Source organism: Perna viridis, chromosome 7 (genome assembly GCF_037379345.1).
Source record: "Perna viridis isolate PV_CMFRI_1.1 ecotype Kerala chromosome 7, ASM3737934v1, whole genome shotgun sequence".
Taxonomy (NCBI): domain Eukaryota; kingdom Metazoa; phylum Mollusca; class Bivalvia; order Mytilida; family Mytilidae; genus Perna; species Perna viridis.
The window spans coordinates 4,838,429-4,856,395 of record NC_142451.1 but is presented as its reverse complement, the minus strand read 5'-3'; the positions used below and the strand labels follow the sequence as shown (position 1 = coordinate 4,856,395).

The following is a 17,967-nucleotide window of genomic DNA, read 5'->3' as shown; positions in this document are numbered from 1 at the left end:
TTTTCCGTGTTGTGTCTTTAATAGAAAGGCTGGGTTCTTGTTATTCGTTTTTCCGTGTCTGTGTCTTTAATGGTCAGGCTGGGTTCTTGTTATTCGTTTTTCCGTGTTGTGTCTCTAATGGTAAGGTGGGGTTCTTCTTATTCGTTTTTCCGTGTTTGTGTCTTTGATGGTCAGGCGGGGTTCTTGTCATTCGTTTGTCCGTGTTTGTGTCTCTAATGATCAGGCTGGGTTCTGGTTATTCGTTTGTCCGTGTTTGTGTCTCTAATGGTAAGGCGGGGTTCTTGTTATTCGTTTTTCCGTGTTGTGGCTCTAATGGTAAGGCGGGGTTCTTCTTATTCGTTTGTCCGTGTTTGTGTCTCTAATGATAGGGCGGGGTTCTTGTTATTCGTTTTTCCGTGTTGTGTCTCTAATGGTCAGGCTGGGTTCTTGTTATTCGTTTTTCCGTGTTTGTGTCTCTAATGGTAAGGCTGGGTTCTTGTTATTCGTTTTTCCGTGTTTGTGTCTCTAATGGTAAGGTGGGGTTCTTCTTATTCGTTTTTCCGTGTTTGTGTCTTTAATGGTCAGGCGGGGTTCTTGTTATTCGTTTGTCCGTGTTTGTGTCTCTAATGGTAAGGCTGGGTTCTTGTTATTCGTTTTTCCGTGTTTGTGTCTCTAATGGTAAGGCGGGGTTCTTCTTATTCGTTTGTCCGTGTTTGTGTCTCTAATGGTAAGGCGGGGTTCTTCTTATTCGTTTGTCTGTGTTTGTGTCTCTAATGATAGGGCGGGGTTCTTGTTATTCGTTTTTCCGTGTTTGTGTCTATAATGGTAAGGTGGGGTTCTTCTTATTCGTTTGTCCGTGTTTGTGTCTCTAATGGTAAGGCGGTGTTCTTGTTATTCGTTTTTCCGTGCAATTTGTGTTGTTCGACCAGTTCTTTGACTATTGTCTTTTGGTGACTCTGGCATTGTCCATTTCTATGATTCATAGGAATTATCTATCTTTTGCCAATAATTAATCAGTTATTTTTGGGTTAATACGCAGTTGTCTTTAAAATGTACATAGGGTTAAAGTCGTTGGGTATCCTATCTTTTTTTTACTTTTCATTTTACCATGTCCTGGTTTTTCATCAATATCTTTCACTGTTCTCTCCAAAATGATAAAATACCACCTTCTTTAATACAGATATTTATCAGTTGACCGCCTATTTGTTCCTTCAATTGATACGTCATGTTCCTGTTGTATTTTTCGTATTTTAGTATTGTTAGTATAACTTTAGAATGACACGAACAGTATTTTCATTTCCAAATATAATCCTTAGTAATGACTTATCAAAACAGTGTTTTCAATAGTAGCCGGCAGCTGGTAAAATCAGCCGCCAATCGCTGAGTATTTTACGGCTATGAAATTTCCGATCGAAAAACATTTTTTGGTCGAGGTTAGTAAAAACGGAATTTTAAATCCAGATACAAATCAGTGTTTAATCAGTCGTGGGTCGCGGCAATTTTGTCTGGCGTGGAGGGTAATAACCGATGAGTTCGAATATTATAAACAATGTTTCTGTTCACGGTGAATATACATTAAGACTATTACAAAATATATCGTGAAAAAATGAACTGAAAAAGCTTAAATTCGTTTTCGGCCCGGTGGGCCTTCGTCCCCAGGGCGCTGTCCTGGACCCGCCGGGGGCCTTAAGCGGCCCCTACCCCACGCCGTAATTTGGGTTTCCTCCTCTGTTTTCCATGTCTGGTCTTTGTCCCTGGATTACATTCTTTTGATTACCGCTATAACCTTGGTTCCCTTAAAACGTTGGTTTCTGGTAGTGTTTAGCTCAAAAATATAAAATATCGAAAATAACCGAGGAAAGGTATAACAGACCTGATGAAAAGACCTTATCTGAAGTTTAGTCAGAGAGATATACGTCGTCCGTCTTCCATCAAATGAACTTAAATTTTATCACAGCAACAATTCCAATCTCATGAGTCCTATTCGGGTAAACACTGAAACCTGGGTTACCATCGAATATCTTCACCCCCGCCTCAGTAAAAAAATCAAATCGCCATTACTCCACTTGCAAAACCCGTGATAACAAATCTGGATATACAATAAAACCATTTAAGTCCTATCCGGATAACAAATCAAATCACTTAACCTCCAACTGGATAACCAATCAAATCACTTAACCTCCAACTGGATAACCAATCAAATCACTTAACCTCCGTCTGGATAACCAATCAAATCACTTTACCTCCGCCTGAATAACCAAAATCCGCAGGGTGGATTACAAATTCCATGAATTAACCTCCTTTCAAAAAGACAATAAAATTTATAAACATCCGGTTTTTTATGTCCTTGACTATCTTTGTCTCACACACTTTAGCTCTTTCCGGGTGACCAATCAAATCCCTTCACACCTGTCTGAGTAACCTAATACTTAAGCTTTTTTCGGGTAACTTTTCAACTTATTTTACCTCCATCAGGATAACCATTCAAATCACTTAATCTCCAACTGGATAACCAATCAAATCACTTAACCTCCAACTGGATAACTCAAATAGATAACCAATCAAATCACCTAAGCCCCATTTAGATAATTAATCAAATCAATTAAGCCCAATCTGGATAACCAACAAAATCGCGTAAGCCCATCACGATGACCAAACAAATCACGTAAACACCTTTCTCTACTACCAAGCATACTCAACCGAGGCTAGCCGAGGATATGTGATAAGAAATTTTATATTCTACATCATTACTGTGTTTGGTGATTTTTATTCATAAATTGAACAATATATATACATGTATACAATAATTGTACAGTGAAGGCTAAACATAACAAGGTGTACATGATATACATAACAATTCAAAATGATTTATAAATAACGGGTGAGCACGACAACTCATAGTGTTTTATGTTTTATTACGGGTACAAAGTAGGTGCTGGACTGATGATAAAAACCTGATCCATAATCGTCTGTGTTAAGATAAAAATGGAGATAAGCTAAGAAATATAAGACATCACCTAACTTGACAGTCATAAGCAGCGATTTGGATTAGAGATGGCAACTCGCCATTATCACATTTCAGCTAAAAACGGCCCATTAAAATCAGAAATGTTTACTAAGGATATTGAAAAATAGCCTATTTGAGTTTTGAAGACCAGTAAAACGGCCCATTCTCTAATTTTCAACTCCAATCACTGATTAGTAACACTTTCCCCGTTACATCATCTCAATCACAAGGTGCTCGATTTGATAGTGAAAGATGAGTGGGTTTTATTAATCGCCAACTTAATGAGTTCAGAAGGAAATAACCACAGGACAACGATTTGTGGAAAGACATTTGACACATTCCGTAATATAGTCAACCATTGCTTAGTGAGATGGTTGAACATGAAAATGTCATTTTTGACTTAGTGGAATAAACAAACATTATAACATGTTTGTATTGAAAGACATATGCTACTAAAATGCAAAGATTATTTAGCACGGCTTACGTTTCAAAGGTTTCAAGTGTCTAATGAACTAAAATTGTTATTTACGTCAAAATTATTTTTATTATTCTGCGATATTACAAATGGTGGAAAAAAGCATTAATTTCGTCCAATATTGTGCATATCTTTATAGTTTTGATTTTTGCAACTTTAGTTTCCTGAGTAGTATATTCAGGTTTGCTATTTGAAACGTCTATATTTAACATAATTTACGACTTAGATATTCGGCTAAAAAAGCTTTGATCAAATCAACGGAGATAAAAAAAAAACGAACAATTCGATATGTTTAGCAGGTAAACGATTTCAATATGCTAACTGTCTAAAACATATGAGCAACACGTGCACCCTGAAGGAATTTTGCATAGATAAATTATGATAGAATAACGCCCTGACGTCATCGTAGCCGTAGTAACCAGATTGTTGACATTAAGAATGATAGATAAAACACTTGTGTATTGGCAAGTTTAAGACTATTTGCTTCGTTGCATAGATGTTTTCCACACATACATAAATATCCGTTTCCAAAACTCTCAGATCGGCAAACTCCGTCAACTAACATTATGTGAATATTCAGTTTAGCAGAGCATGTCCTGTGCATGTAAAGATTATCTGAAAAATACCAAAAAACAAAAATGATAATCAAACATTTTTACCAACTAAAATATATCGTTCGCTCATTTGTTTTAAAAATGCTAATGGTTTTAGCATTTAAAAGAATTTTATAATTGTTAACTATTTCAGTCTGTATCTTTTAACTTTGAACGCTAATAGATATAAGAAGTTATCAATGAAGAAAGCTGGAATATGATGGATGAAAACGAAACAAGTAATTGAAGAGAACATCTCTTAGAACGATTATTGATTACAGTATATTCCTATTCTACCTTTTCTAAAGTGAAATATTCTTCTAGAGTGGGTGCAATGCAGATATATTTTGTGGTAAAATTAGCCAGAAATTAAAATTTCAACCTAAAACCGGCTGAATCTATCCCTGACAACCCATGCTTTGCAAATTTTAGGGGAGCCGCACGCCCGTCACGCCCCCGCCTGAATCCAAGTTTTAAAACTCTGTAAAAAGTTCATTATACTTAAAGAAAGTCGTGAGTGACATGATATACACTCGATGTCGAGTCCTTACAGACACATATAAGGTAAGTTGTACAGGGAGCTTCAAGTCGTTTCCACTATTGTGAGCGTGAATTAATTGTAGAGCACTCTGTCACAGAAGATCGAATTTGGTCTTTATATAGAAGACGTACATTGAGAATATAAAAGAGAAGTATTGCACAGTTAGGTACCAAGAAAGAGATCTAACTGTCAGGTGAGTCGTTCGGACAAAATAATTGCATAGGGTGTTGTTCTGATGCAGAAGTAATTGATTAGTGATTCGTTCTAACAGAAATCGATTTTACAATGAGTCGTTTTTGTTTTTGTTCAGTGAGGTGTTCTGACAGAGAATTAGTTGTATTGGGAGTACATGGATTCACTATGACAAAGAGTCGATTTTACATTGAATCATTCTGATAGAGATCCAACCATACTGCAAGTCGTCTTTCCAACAGCACACTTGTTATACAGTGAGTCGTTCAGATAGAACTAATTGTACAGACAGTTAACCGATCGTACTGCGAGTGTTTCTTTAGTACATCTATTGTTCAGTAAGTCTTTTTGACAGAACAAATTGTGCAGACGGTTGTTCTAATAGTACACTTATTGTTCAGTGAGTTGTTCTGACAGAACAAATTGTACAGACTGTTGTTTCAATAGTACACTTATTGTTCAGTGAGTCATTTTGACAGAACAAATTGTACAGACTGTTGTACTAACAGTACACTTATCGCACAGTGAGTCGTTCTGACAGACAACAAGTTATATAGTAATGTTATTCTGACAAATAACTAATTGTGCAGTGAGTCGTATTGACAGTGAACAAATAAGACAGTCAGTTGTTCTATCACAATAATGATACAGGAAATGGTTCTGACAATTAATTATAGACTAGTTGTGCAGAGATTCGTTCTGATAGAAGAGGGAACATATATGGTAAAAAGCAACAAATGCACAATCGTATAACCTCTATAAAAATTGTAAATACTTACATAGATCACCAAAAGGTCTTCAATAAGTGTAAATACACCTTCAAGTAAGCTCTGGAAGGCCGACAACAAAAGTAATAAAATCCACGGTAACAGAACGATAACAATTTTTCAAATTTAATTAAGAATCAAATGACGACAGGAAGACACAATAATGACCAACATTGACATTAAGGCGGAGCGAAATCATAAGAGAACATATTGCACAGTGTCGTCATGACAGTAAACTTTCTGCACAATGGGTCATTCAGGGAATAAGTGCTCAGTGAGTCGTTCTGACAGAATATTGATTGTACAGTGAGACGCGCTGGCAGAGAATGAATTTTTCAGTGAGATGACCTGACAAAAATTTATTTAGAGAGACGTTCTGACAGAGAAGAATTCTTCCGTCGGGCGTTCTGGCAGAGAATGAATTATTGTTAATCGATATGGTACAGAATGAATTGTTCACTGAGACGTTTTGGCAAAGAATGAATTGTTTAGCGAAACGTTCTGACAGAGAATGAGTTGTTCAGCGAGACGTTCTGACTAAGAATGATTTGTTCAATTGGTCGTTCTGACAGAGAACGAAATGTTCAGTAAGCCGTCCTGGCATAGAATGAATTGTTCAGTTGGTAGTTCTGGCAAAGAATAAATTGTTCAGTTAGTCGTTCTGAGAGATAATGAATTGCTCAGCTAGAAGTTCTGGAAGAGAATAAATCGTTTAGTTGATCGTTCTGACAGAGAATAAATTGTTCAGTTGGTCGTTCTGACAGAGAATGAATTGTTCAGTTAGATGTTCTGGCATAGAATGAATTGTTCAGTTGGTAGTTCTGGCAAAGAATAAGTTGTTCAGTAAGGCGTTCTGGCATAGAATGAATTGTTCAGTTGGTAGTTCTGGCAAAGAATAAATTGTTCAGTTAGTTGTTCTGACAGAGAATGAGTTATTCAATGAGACGTTTTGATAAAGCATGAATTATTCAGCGAGACGTTCTGACAAAGAATGAATTGTTCAATTGGTTGTTATGACAGGAAATAAATTATTCTGCTGGTTATTCTGGCAGAGAATAAATTGTTCAGTTAATCGTTCTGACAGAGAACGAGTTATTCAATGAGACCATCTGACAGAGAATGAATCGTCCAGTTGGTCATTCTGGCTAAGAATGAATTGTTCTGGAGACGTTCTGGCAGAGAATGAATTGTTCAGTGAGACGTTCTGACAGAGAATTAATTTTTCATTGAGGCGTTCTGACGAACACCTAGTTATTTTGACAAAAGATTTAATTGTATAGTAAGTTGCACTGATATAGATTATTGTACAGATAGTTGTTCTGACAAAAAAACCAAAAGCAAGTCGTTCTGACAAAACTTGTTACCAGAAATCCCATTCGTGCGGTCTTCTAAAATAACAGTGAACTACAGTACTGTTCGGTAAGTCGTTCTGACAAAACTTGTAACAAGAAATCCCATTCGTGCGGTCTTTAACAGTGAACTACAGTACTATTCGGTGAGTCGTTCTGACAAAACTTGTAACCAGAAATCCCATTGTGCGGTCTTTAACAGTGAACTACAGTATTATTCGGTAAGTCGTTCTGACAAAACTAGTAACCAGAAATCCCATTCGTGCGATCTTTAACAGTGAACTACAGTATTGTTCGGTGAGTCGTTCTGACAAAACTTGTAACCAGAAATCCCATTCGTGTGGTCTTTAACAGTGAACTACAGTACTATTCGGTGAGTCGTTCTGACAAAACTTGTAACCAGAAATCCCATTGTGCGGTCTTTAACAGTGAACTACAGTATTATTCGGTGAGGCGTTCTGACAAAACTTGTAACCAGAAATCCCATTCGTACGGTCTTTAACAGTGAACTACAGTACTGTTCGGTGAGTCGTTCTGCTTCAGATTTTGCTTATTTTTACAGAAGTTTTATAAAAAGAATCCTTCTTATAGAGAATTAATTGTACAGCGAGATACTCTGAAGCATAATTAATTACATACTGAGTCGTGAACTTTTTGTAAAGTAAATTGTTTTGACAGAGAATCTCTCATACAGAGAAACATCTGATCAAAATACTGGCGCAGTGAGTGATTTGTCACCCGACCTAATTGTACAGTGAGTCGCCCTAACATTAAACTCTGATAGAGGGAGTATTTTTGACACATAATTACGATGTAAAGAATCGTTCTGATAGAATAATAATTATTCTGCGAGCTAGCTCTCTGTAAATGTTCCAACAGACAACAAATTTAACAGAGAGAGAGAGAGAGAGAGAGAGAGAGAGAGAGAGAGAGAGAGAGAGAGAGAGAGAGTGGCTTGTTCCAACAGTGCACTTAATGTAAAGTGAGTTAATGGATCATAGCTCATGATATTGAGTCGTTCTTTATCTTGCACTGAACAGGTCAATCTAAACGTGAACAGTGAGTATTGCATACTCGAATATTTTGGTATTAGAAGTATTATGCAGAAGCCATTATGAGAGCTTTTCTCTTTTAATTTCTAAAAAGCCATAACTCAAGCTTTTAAATGTTACAAATGTTTTGTACTCGCAAGAACTACATGAACGTGTTTGAATTTCTTTTCTCCCATTGTTTCGCAAATCATTACTTTAGACATAATACCATGTGAAATAATTATTTTTGTTTGATATGTTATAATTAAAAGTAGGATAAATCGAATCATCCTGCATATTTAATCATCCCTGAGATCCCAAGACATGCTTTTACCCAGACGATTACGTAAAGTAGGATAAAACCTAATTTACTGTCTATTCTCCTGATCAAAATAACCAATTATATACAAAAGATGCTTCATCTAACTTATATTGATCATTACACAGACAGTCTGCACCGGATTTCATACATGTCATGTGGAGCTCGTGTATTCCATCCCAGAGAAAACTAAATCGATAGCGAACTTTTAACCGAAAAGAATTTAATTCTGAGGTAGACCTATACTTAGCCCGCAATATTTTTCTCCAAACTCCTCTACAGGTGCATTTATCGACTTCTTGGTTCTCTGTATATAATTCCATGCTTGACACTGCTATCCCGGATGGATAAATGTTATATGATATGAGAACTACTAAATACCAGCTAACCTTTCCCGGTATTTTGATGCTTTATAGAACTTTTCATGGCCCTTAATTGAACCAGTAAAAGGGAAATAACTTAAATACACTCGAATGTTTTTTCTATGAATATGTCCATAAGCTAGAGATCACACACATACAACGTAACTGACCTTTATAATACCGAGTCATCTTGATACAAACTCCGTGCATACATTCTGCTTTTGGTAAGTTGTTATTGAAAGGATCGATAGGGTCGGCACATGAAGTATTCGTTGCTTTGTCAAAACAGTCATAACATTTAATAGGGACTGAAAAATAAAATAAATCAGTATGCAATTGTAAGAAAATTACAGTAATTGGACATAAAACATACATTTTTAATGGAAGTTTGGTGGCCACATACATGTCAATGTTTTTGATAATATAAATATAGGAGATGTGGTATTATTGCCAATGAGACAAAATTCAAGTAACGATTAATTAAAGAGGGGCCTGATGGATTATTTTCGTTCTTCGTGATCGGCGCATTTCGCTATCGTGATCCGTTTTTCTACAGATATATTTTTCGTGATTCGTAATGAAAGCATTGTTCGTGAGTCGTTTTCATTGGAGTTATGTGTTTGTTCTTCGTGATTGAGACATATATTTCGTTCTCATGATTTTTTTTTCCATTACGGAAATAAAGAGGTGCATTGAGTTGTCTTTCTTGGTTCAAAAAGTCGAAGTGGCGCGATAGTTTTAAAAGTGCAATTAGAACCAGGAAGAATTCAACGCGTAAACAAGTAATGAGCCAGTAATGTATTTGATTGTGGATTGATTGAACCAATATACAACACAAACAACCAGCTTCTGAATCTCTATTATCAAGATTGATTGGGGATATTCTTTTTATATTTTCGTGATCATGGAAATTTATATTCTGTGAATCGTGATTGGCAAAAAAATCAACTCGTGAATCGTAATGAGACCCCCCTCCCCCCAAATCAGGCCCCTCATTAAACTTCCACAGGTGAACACACATGATAGGCAAAATCCATATAATGAAGCAAGATTGAAAAAGTCCTGTAATAAAAGAATTGAAACTATTCACAAAAGACGAAAATCGACCTAATCTATAGAAAAAATGAAAAAAAGAATAACAATGAACATTAAAAAACAACGACACCAATCCGTCAACATGCATGTTAATGACATTGATAAGTCAACATACAAGTCAATGTTTCGATAGGTCACTAATCCGTCAACATACATGTCAATGACATCGATTAGTCACTAATCCGTCAATATATATACTAGTATGTCAATGTTTTTTTTTACTAGTTACTAATCCGTCAACATACATGTCAATGTTTTTGGTAGGTCACTAATCCGTCAATATTCATATAAATGACGCTGATAAGTCACTAATCCGTCAATATACACGTCAATGACTTTGATAACCTCCAGTTGAGTGAGTAAAAATAGAAAATGATACTTGTAACGTAAAAACGAGGTTGATATGACCAAAAAAAAACTTTCATTTAGGTTTGAAATTAGTAACATACCTTAAAAGTTTATATTATTTGAATAAGCTCGAACAGTACTCCAACAATGCTAAATATTTGCTTTAAATATGCGACCCAAGATCTACATTTATTAAGTAATACAAATGTCTCTGTATTCAATTTGAATAAAATAAATTTCACAATACAACTTTTCTAGTAAATAAATTACATGTTCAATAAAATAATACAAAAGTTAGAAATGATCCGTTCTAAACATATATTTATTTTTCTTGTTTAGAAATCATTTAGTAAACAAATGGTTATTTCTATTGCGTTCTTATTATTAAGCACATTGCTATCTGTAAAATGAATCGACAATGAACCTCTGACTGTACCCCATATGAAGCATTTAAAAAACTGCAAACATGAAAATCACATGTGTTTTAGGGTCACTTCTTATCTTCATGTAACAATGGGACATGGGGAGGGGACTTTATATCATAATACTAGTATACACTTTTTGAATATAGACAGAAGATGATAAGAATCTAACACATGTGCGAGTGCAATATAAGGATTCCGAGGGTAAGATTCAATCGCATTCTAACGAGGCTCAGTCGAGAGGTATTATATTTTACTCTCGGGTGTCCTAGATTTTCCCATCTTGTACTAGCACAAATGTAAGATTTTTAATATAGTTTCTGTCAGCAAAATATTGGCCCGATTGTTTTTTTTTTTTTTTTTTTTTTTGTTTTTTGTTTTTTGTTTTTTGTTTTTTTCAACAAAATATTGATCTCTACCACTTTTCAGCAGGACAATTACACTGTTTATTTATTTTTTTTTGTTTCATCGTTATCCCGGATTATATAATTTGAATCATGTTCCCTTGATTCCCCTTTCTCCGTGAGAATTATTTTCAAATGACCATCCAGAATATTTTGGCATTTGTGATGAGCCTGTCTTTTTATTTTACACATTTCAGTTTATTTTCATGTCAATTCTGTTCAAATCTGATCTTACCCCTGTTATGTTACCCTTCCTCTAAAAGTGATGTTTCATAAAATACCATTATTTCAAGAGCCAGACGTTTGCATATACCAAAAACCCATAGTACATGTAGTTACTTGTGCATGTAGTAGCCCATTGGATAATTGTTGAGATTTAACCAGTATATAGTTTACTCTAACTTTGTATTCCCTAAGGTCTTTTTATATTGTACGATATCATATATATTCTTCGACTGTCCTTCACGTGTTCCCATCTTTGTTTCCCCTCGTTTGCATATACCACCGGTATGTACAAATTTTCGATCTTATCCGACAGAATGATATAATCGTACAGCCAATACCGCACACCTAGACCTATCTAAAATGAACAGTGATAGCGTTAATTGTTCGTCACAAAATATGTAATTTCATTTAGTAAGCATAAAGGAAAGCCCATTTAAACAAATGCTTTAAAGATGATCCATCTATTATATGAAATCATTAATGTTTTGTTACAGCACCGGTGCGTCCAGTGCAAATGATATTGTACCAATAATTTTACCCTGACGTCAGCATGTTGGCTAATAGATTCCATACCACAAAATTATATACAATTAAATTGACCTGAATCTTTTTTGGAATCGTCAATATTTTAGCCCTGCTCTTCTCGATGAATGAATTGTGACATCAAGGCATATTTTCAACAAGAAAAACAAGATAAAATGTTCATTGGCGTCAACTATTTAGCAAGTTTAGTAAGCATACATCTTCCCCATATACAGTTGCAATCACTTCTCACCTCTCTTTAATTCTATCAGAATCTGTCATGATTTCTGTTCTTCGACAGCAGATAGAACAGAAATCCTGACAGATCCTGACAGGGTCTGACAGAGGCTGTCCTTGGTCAGGACACATTTTGCCCTATTCCCTGATAGGTCCTTACAGAAACTGTCCTGGGTCATGACAAAGAAAATACGAAAAGCTGTTCTAAACTGTCATACCCCTAGACAGTTCCTGACACTAAATCTTTATATTCTGTGTGACGAAATTTAGAACAGGAAGTCTGAATGAATGAAACTGTGTGACTGATGTAAATTAGCTAATCCGATTAGGAAAAAAATGATTTCAAAATTTACTTTGAATTTCATATTATAAATGTATATATAGAGCTCGTCGTGATCATCACCCCACACTCACTCGATCGTTGTTCAAGCTCCAATTTTCGTCGATCACAGTCCAGTCACTCATCGTTCAAAAATTATCATTGTATACATGTATATATTTTTACATTCTGTCATACACCTGTGATATTAATTAAAATTATTTAATTATAAAATTCAAGGTCTGTTCTAAGCGTAAAAGTGGTAACCGATAACTTTCTGATGTTCGATAATTCTCACGAAGTTCAAGATTGACATTTTGAGTGAAAGCTGCTTTTAATAACATAAGGGTAATAAATCATTCTAAAAAATGTTAAAATGACAATTTTAGCATTAAATGGGTGAATTCGAATGATACCTAAATATTTCTTTCAAAATTCTTCAAAAATGTCATATTCTTTCAAAGTGTATGAGTGTGAACACTTTAAAGTTCCATAAAGGTCTAAAATGTCTGTATAAACTGTTTAAAATTGTTAATATATATATATATATATATATATAGGTACTCGGTATCATACCGGTGTCTAGATGTGCAACCAAAATGAATTCTTCAAAGTCAGGGGCGTAGCAGGTACGGCAGGCAACAATTTTTGTTGGTACAGAATGCCATACATAAGTCGGGTAAAAAATAGAAAAAAAATCAAGTTTAAACATAGCAAGGCTTCCTTCCCGTCGAGCGAATCGGGATTCCGGGTGCTACATGTACGCCTTTTTTCGTAATCACGTACATGTACTGTATGTAATTCACTCAGAGAAGTATTCTCGAGCTACATGTAATGACTGTAAGAATCTGTCAGGAACTCTTCTAATCCACGGATCTGTTCTACCTAGAACAGTACCTAACAGAAGGGTGTCAGGACCCATGACAGACCCTGACACGGTGTGTCGCGGGTCAGAACAGTTTCTGACAGTTTAGAACTGTTCTATGACAACGAATCCTGACAGGATCGAAGAGAGGTTAGAAGTGATCGCAACTGTACAATAGTAGAAAACTAATATCACCTTTAGTTTCTCATTAAATCGTGTAGTAAACTAATCGGTAGCGTTCACTAACTCAAAGAAACGACGGTATTCTCTGTCGGGACCGACAGACACTAACTATCATTTATTTTACTCACACAGTTAAACTGACATTGACTACGTAATATAACATTATTCACAGAATGATGTATTCCGATTCCTCAAGACGAAAAACTGAGGAAAGAATGGATCACTGTGTAAGAACCTTAATGAAGTATTTGTCTGTAATGGTGAGATCAAGGTCACAGAAGATGACTTTGGTTGATTAAGCACATTATATTAGTATCATCAAATTGGTTTACATAAACATCTATTGTTCTAATTTAAAAGCTATATTATGACCTCAGAAGCAAATAAGTCAGACAAATGGCAAGAATGACCTTTGCGCGTTAGATCTGTAATTCTGTAATCTGACGACCTTAAAACATATGTCTATTTAAAAAGAGTCTCAACCAATGTTTGAAATGAAATAATTCTTTCATCATTCTAAGTAATAATTACTAAAAGCTCCATTTAAGAAGCAGTCATTTGATTTTTATGGGGGTCCAGGATAAAATTTTCTATCCTACCTTTTTATTTTGAGAAAATATAGGTACTGTCTTACCCTTCTTCTGCCAGAGCGCATTTTTGTTTTTATTTTTTGTATAAAAATAAAATTTATTACGACAATAATAGATCCTGCCTTCTCATTTTTTTCCCGTTTGCCCTGTTCTGCCTTTTTATTGTATTCTATTATTATCTTTTATTAAATTTCATTCCTGCCTTTTTATCTCGAATTTCATCCTAGCCCCACCCCGTTAAAATCAAATGCTCCCTTGACTCCTATGGTAGAGTTTGTAATTACATTTACATAAATATTTATCGTGCAATTTTAAGTCTAGAGTAGACGTGCCTTGCAATACCGCAATAGTCATGACCAGCATCACTGAATTAGCTACGAACAGTGGCATGAAATGCCATGTAATACCTATGCCCGGTGATCATGCTTGATCTTAGCGGAAGTTCGGAGGTTCCAGAGTGGTACCCGGTATTGTTCAGAAGTGGCATCGTAGTAATGATATTCGATGTCAAATTAGTTATCTCCGGTGAGGTTCCCGTAGTTATTCCCGGATATACCAGAGAGGTTATGTCTAGAAGTAGCTATCCCCAAAGGTAATAAAAAACATTCCCGTGGTTTTAGAATAGAAATATATATACAGAAGTATCTTGGTTTATATACCCTGAGGTAAAAGACGTCCATACCATTGTACTTATACCAAAAAATATTAAGAAATATTGATGCCAAGAGAAATCCGAGAACGTAGATATACCTAGTGTTACAAATTTAGTCTGTATCCTTAGTAAGATAAGACATTCTAAAAATTCGAGCCATATATTTTTCCTGAACTTTCTTCGTAGAATATAATGATATCATTAACTTTCTCGCTATATAGGTTGTAAAGTTAGGTTACTTTAGCTATCTCCCTTGGTGGTGATACTAGGCTATCTACGTGAGAGTTGTAAACAACCAGCTCACGCTCTTAAAATGCACCAATGGAAAGAAATTGCAAATTGATATATCGGTCTGTAAATAATGTTCAACTGAGAAACGTGAAACAAAGCATCATTAAATCGCAAGGAAACTGGCTACGGATGTTGGACTACCTCGATCCTGAATGGTTTCAGACCCTGTTATTGAAAGTCAGTGCCAATAGGTATCTCTCAGGACTTTGAGAAGAGAACTAAGGCATACTGGAATCTCGTAGTCTTTAAACCCATTCAGACACCTAGCCAATTTTAATTATTCAGAAACGGATGGCGAAAAATACTGTATTAGGTAGTTTTGGGTTTTGAAGAATCACGCCGGCTCAAGTGACAAGCTAGCATACCGCCTAAATTGTAGAAAAATATATTCAAAGCATTTTTTAAAACAAACAATGAAGTATTATGCTGATGCGTCAAAACGAGTAGTTCATTAATTCATTTCCAATAAATGAGAATTATTTTGGAATGCATGGTGAATGTTGATAAAAAAAAAAACACGATTTTTGACATGAATGGTCATTGATACTTACATGTGTTACATTTGCAGTACTCAGCTCCCCAATAATTGGATTTGTTCATAATTAATGAGCAACTGATCTAATTCTCAATCGTTGTTTTCTGATAAAATATTCAAAGCCCCTGAGAGGCAGGGAGTGTAGTAACCAGAATACACGGCCAAGCACCGTAATCGTATCATAACCCGATCCACAGAGGAAACTTAGATGTAGCATCGTGCCAAGTTTAGTCACGAAGTGAAGCAAGCTTTGAAACGTCTTCGTACGTAAGTCATAAGAAATATATAATATTCGCCACTTGGGGAACGTATCGTGCTAAATGAATTTATACTTCAAGTCTTTTGTTTGATGAATTTATATATAATTTTAAAAAAAGGAGATTTTAGAAAGAAAACACAATTCTAATGCAACATTCTGTGTACGAACGAACTTTGTTAGATACCTACTTTATCGTCTTCAATGTGACGATTGACATGATAGAAAATATATGAAATAAAAATACAACGCTGAGCTGGTGGGGTAATGTGTTAACCGTATTTCACTACCAGTAGCCCCCCTGATTTCACAATATTTTAGCCGTCTTGTGTACACCTGAAGACAATGTCTATCTCTAGTCACAGCCACCGATTCTACGAATAGCAGCTTCCTTTAGTATGCCTTTAAACGGCACATGCATACAAGTGATCAATCAACATCATCTACTTATATTATACGTGTTTTAGTAAATTTTGAAAATAGAAAATACCTATTATAGTCAAAGAAACTTAGAAAATGGTACAACGTACATCACGATATGAACATAAATCAAATGTTAGGTCGGGCAATGTCAAGTATTAGGCACAACAAGTGGAGGGCTTAATCAAATGATTTACTCGGCTACCGTCTATCAAGGTTCGATAGGGTGGGCTTAATAAAATATAATAGGGTACGACAAGTGGCGGGCTTAAATTAAATGGTTTGCACCTAATGACATGCCACGACAAATGGTGGGCTCAATCAAATGGTTTGCACTTAATAAGAGGACACGACAAATGGTGGGCTTAATTAAATGGTTGGCATCGCCTAACAAGGCGCGACAAGTGGTGGGCTTTATCAAATGGTTGACATTGTCTAACAGGGCACGCCAAATAGTGGTCTTACTTAAACGGTTGGCACCGTCAAACAGGCACGACATGTGGTCGGTTAACAGATTTTTTGGCAATGACAAAATTCCATACAAATAAAGTGATACGCTCAAACGAGGGGAGGGCTACCAGTTACTCGCAGACGGTTGTATAAAATTTAATTATTCATTAATATATAAGTAATATTTTATCGTAATAAAACCTATCCCTTCGTTTAGCACTAAGCACGCGATGCGGATAATAAAATAAACGAATGAAGCCCCCATTCTTTTCTCTATACATGTTAAAACAAAATACATAATGAACTAACAAGGTTTTGTACTGTAATTCTCATTCAATGTACTCCTAAATGGAGAAGTCAATTATTCATCTGTGCACATAGAACTGATTGTAAATATAGAATGAGGGTATACTTACAATCAATGGCTCGTGCCAATTTATCAGTGAGATTAACTATATAAATCACAACAAGTAGTCGTCAAACACGTGCAAGAAGTTATATGCATTTTGTCTTGATAGCTTAATGCATACAACATGTAAATTTATGTGTTACCTTTAGCTCTGTAGCATTATTAAAAGAGTATACACTCACCGGAAAAGTCATCTTGAGCAATCACGTCCGTGAAAAGTAGAAAAACAAAGAAAGAAATAAAGCACTTTAGTTGCATAGCAGTTACATTCCATCCAGTAACACCAACATCACAGGCAGTTACATGTATTCACAAGGGATACTATTCTCTCATTTTTGGTGCATTGCCACGGCCTTAATATAATTATTTCAATATACAGTTAATCCTTAGATCTACATAACCCTTACAACCTTCAGTTAATCCTTGTAGTATGTATTTCTTTACTTTATGACCTTATCCTGTTTAAATATACATGTTTAATTATAATGACTAAATGCTCGAGTGCATCAATTGTTCCCGAATAAATCTATCCTCGTCCAAATTGATACACATAAAGATTTGTACAGTCGTCGTCCTATGAAACACACGGATTTATTTAAATCTTTGGTCAGCAAAGAAGTAGAGAATTTTCTCACCTAGAACGATACACACACTTCTCCTGCTTACTCTGGTATTTGATAAGCTACTGAACCGAGATATTTAGGCGAACTTCGTCTAATGAGTTGTTTACTATTGCCAATCATGTATGTATGTGTCTAATTTTAGCATCACACCAACCTCTGATTGCTAATTAGCAATTAGTGTAACGATAGAACATGTATATCAGCTTTGATTCTGCACCTATATTCATATAATTATACTGATCATGCAGAATTAATCCCTTGACATTAATGTGTCCTTCGTTAAGGACTTTTTAAGGAAGATAACCCACTTCAGACATTGTCGGTAGTCTAAAAATAACACACAGAATCCTCTCTCAACAATCAATGCATGGGTTCCCAGAGGAAACTTCACAAGACAATAACTATCTTTACAGGTATCGATACCTTATATTTCAAATCGTAGGTATTGAATTTTTCTTTGTATTATTCAATCTGTTTACATTCATGTCTTCTTTCAGAAGATCCCC

The 17,967-nt window shown here is 35.4% G+C and overlaps 1 protein-coding gene across 1 annotated transcript; it reads right to left on the bottom strand.

The window, feature by feature from the left end:
* Positions 1 to 2,726: 2,726 nt before the first annotated feature.
* On the bottom strand, positions 2,727 to 17,755 carry LOC148611047 (UPAR/Ly6 domain-containing protein qvr-like). The gene is made up of 3 exons (XM_088591115.1): positions 17,021 to 17,755; positions 8,786 to 8,923; positions 2,727 to 4,076 (listed from the first exon to the last, which is right to left on the bottom strand). The coding sequence occupies exons 1-3, from the start codon at positions 17,094 to 17,096 to the stop codon at positions 3,862 to 3,864; spliced, it is 429 nt and encodes a 142-aa protein (XP_088447241.1). The 5' UTR covers positions 17,097 to 17,755; the 3' UTR covers positions 2,727 to 3,861.
* Between the last annotated feature and the right edge of the window lie 212 nt (positions 17,756 to 17,967).

Coding starts and splice junctions, on each gene's coding strand:
- LOC148611047 (XM_088591115.1), bottom strand. CDS start 17,096: ATGCAACTAAAGTGCTTTATTTCTTTCTTTGTTTTTCTACTTTTCACG. Junction 8,924..17,020: donor TGCTCAAGATGACTTTTCCG/GTGAGTGTATAC, acceptor TTTATTTTTCAG/TCCCTATTAAATGTTATGAC. Junction 4,077..8,785: donor GATGACTCGGTATTATAAAG/GTCAGTTACGTT, acceptor GGTATTTTTCAG/ATAATCTTTACATGCACAGG.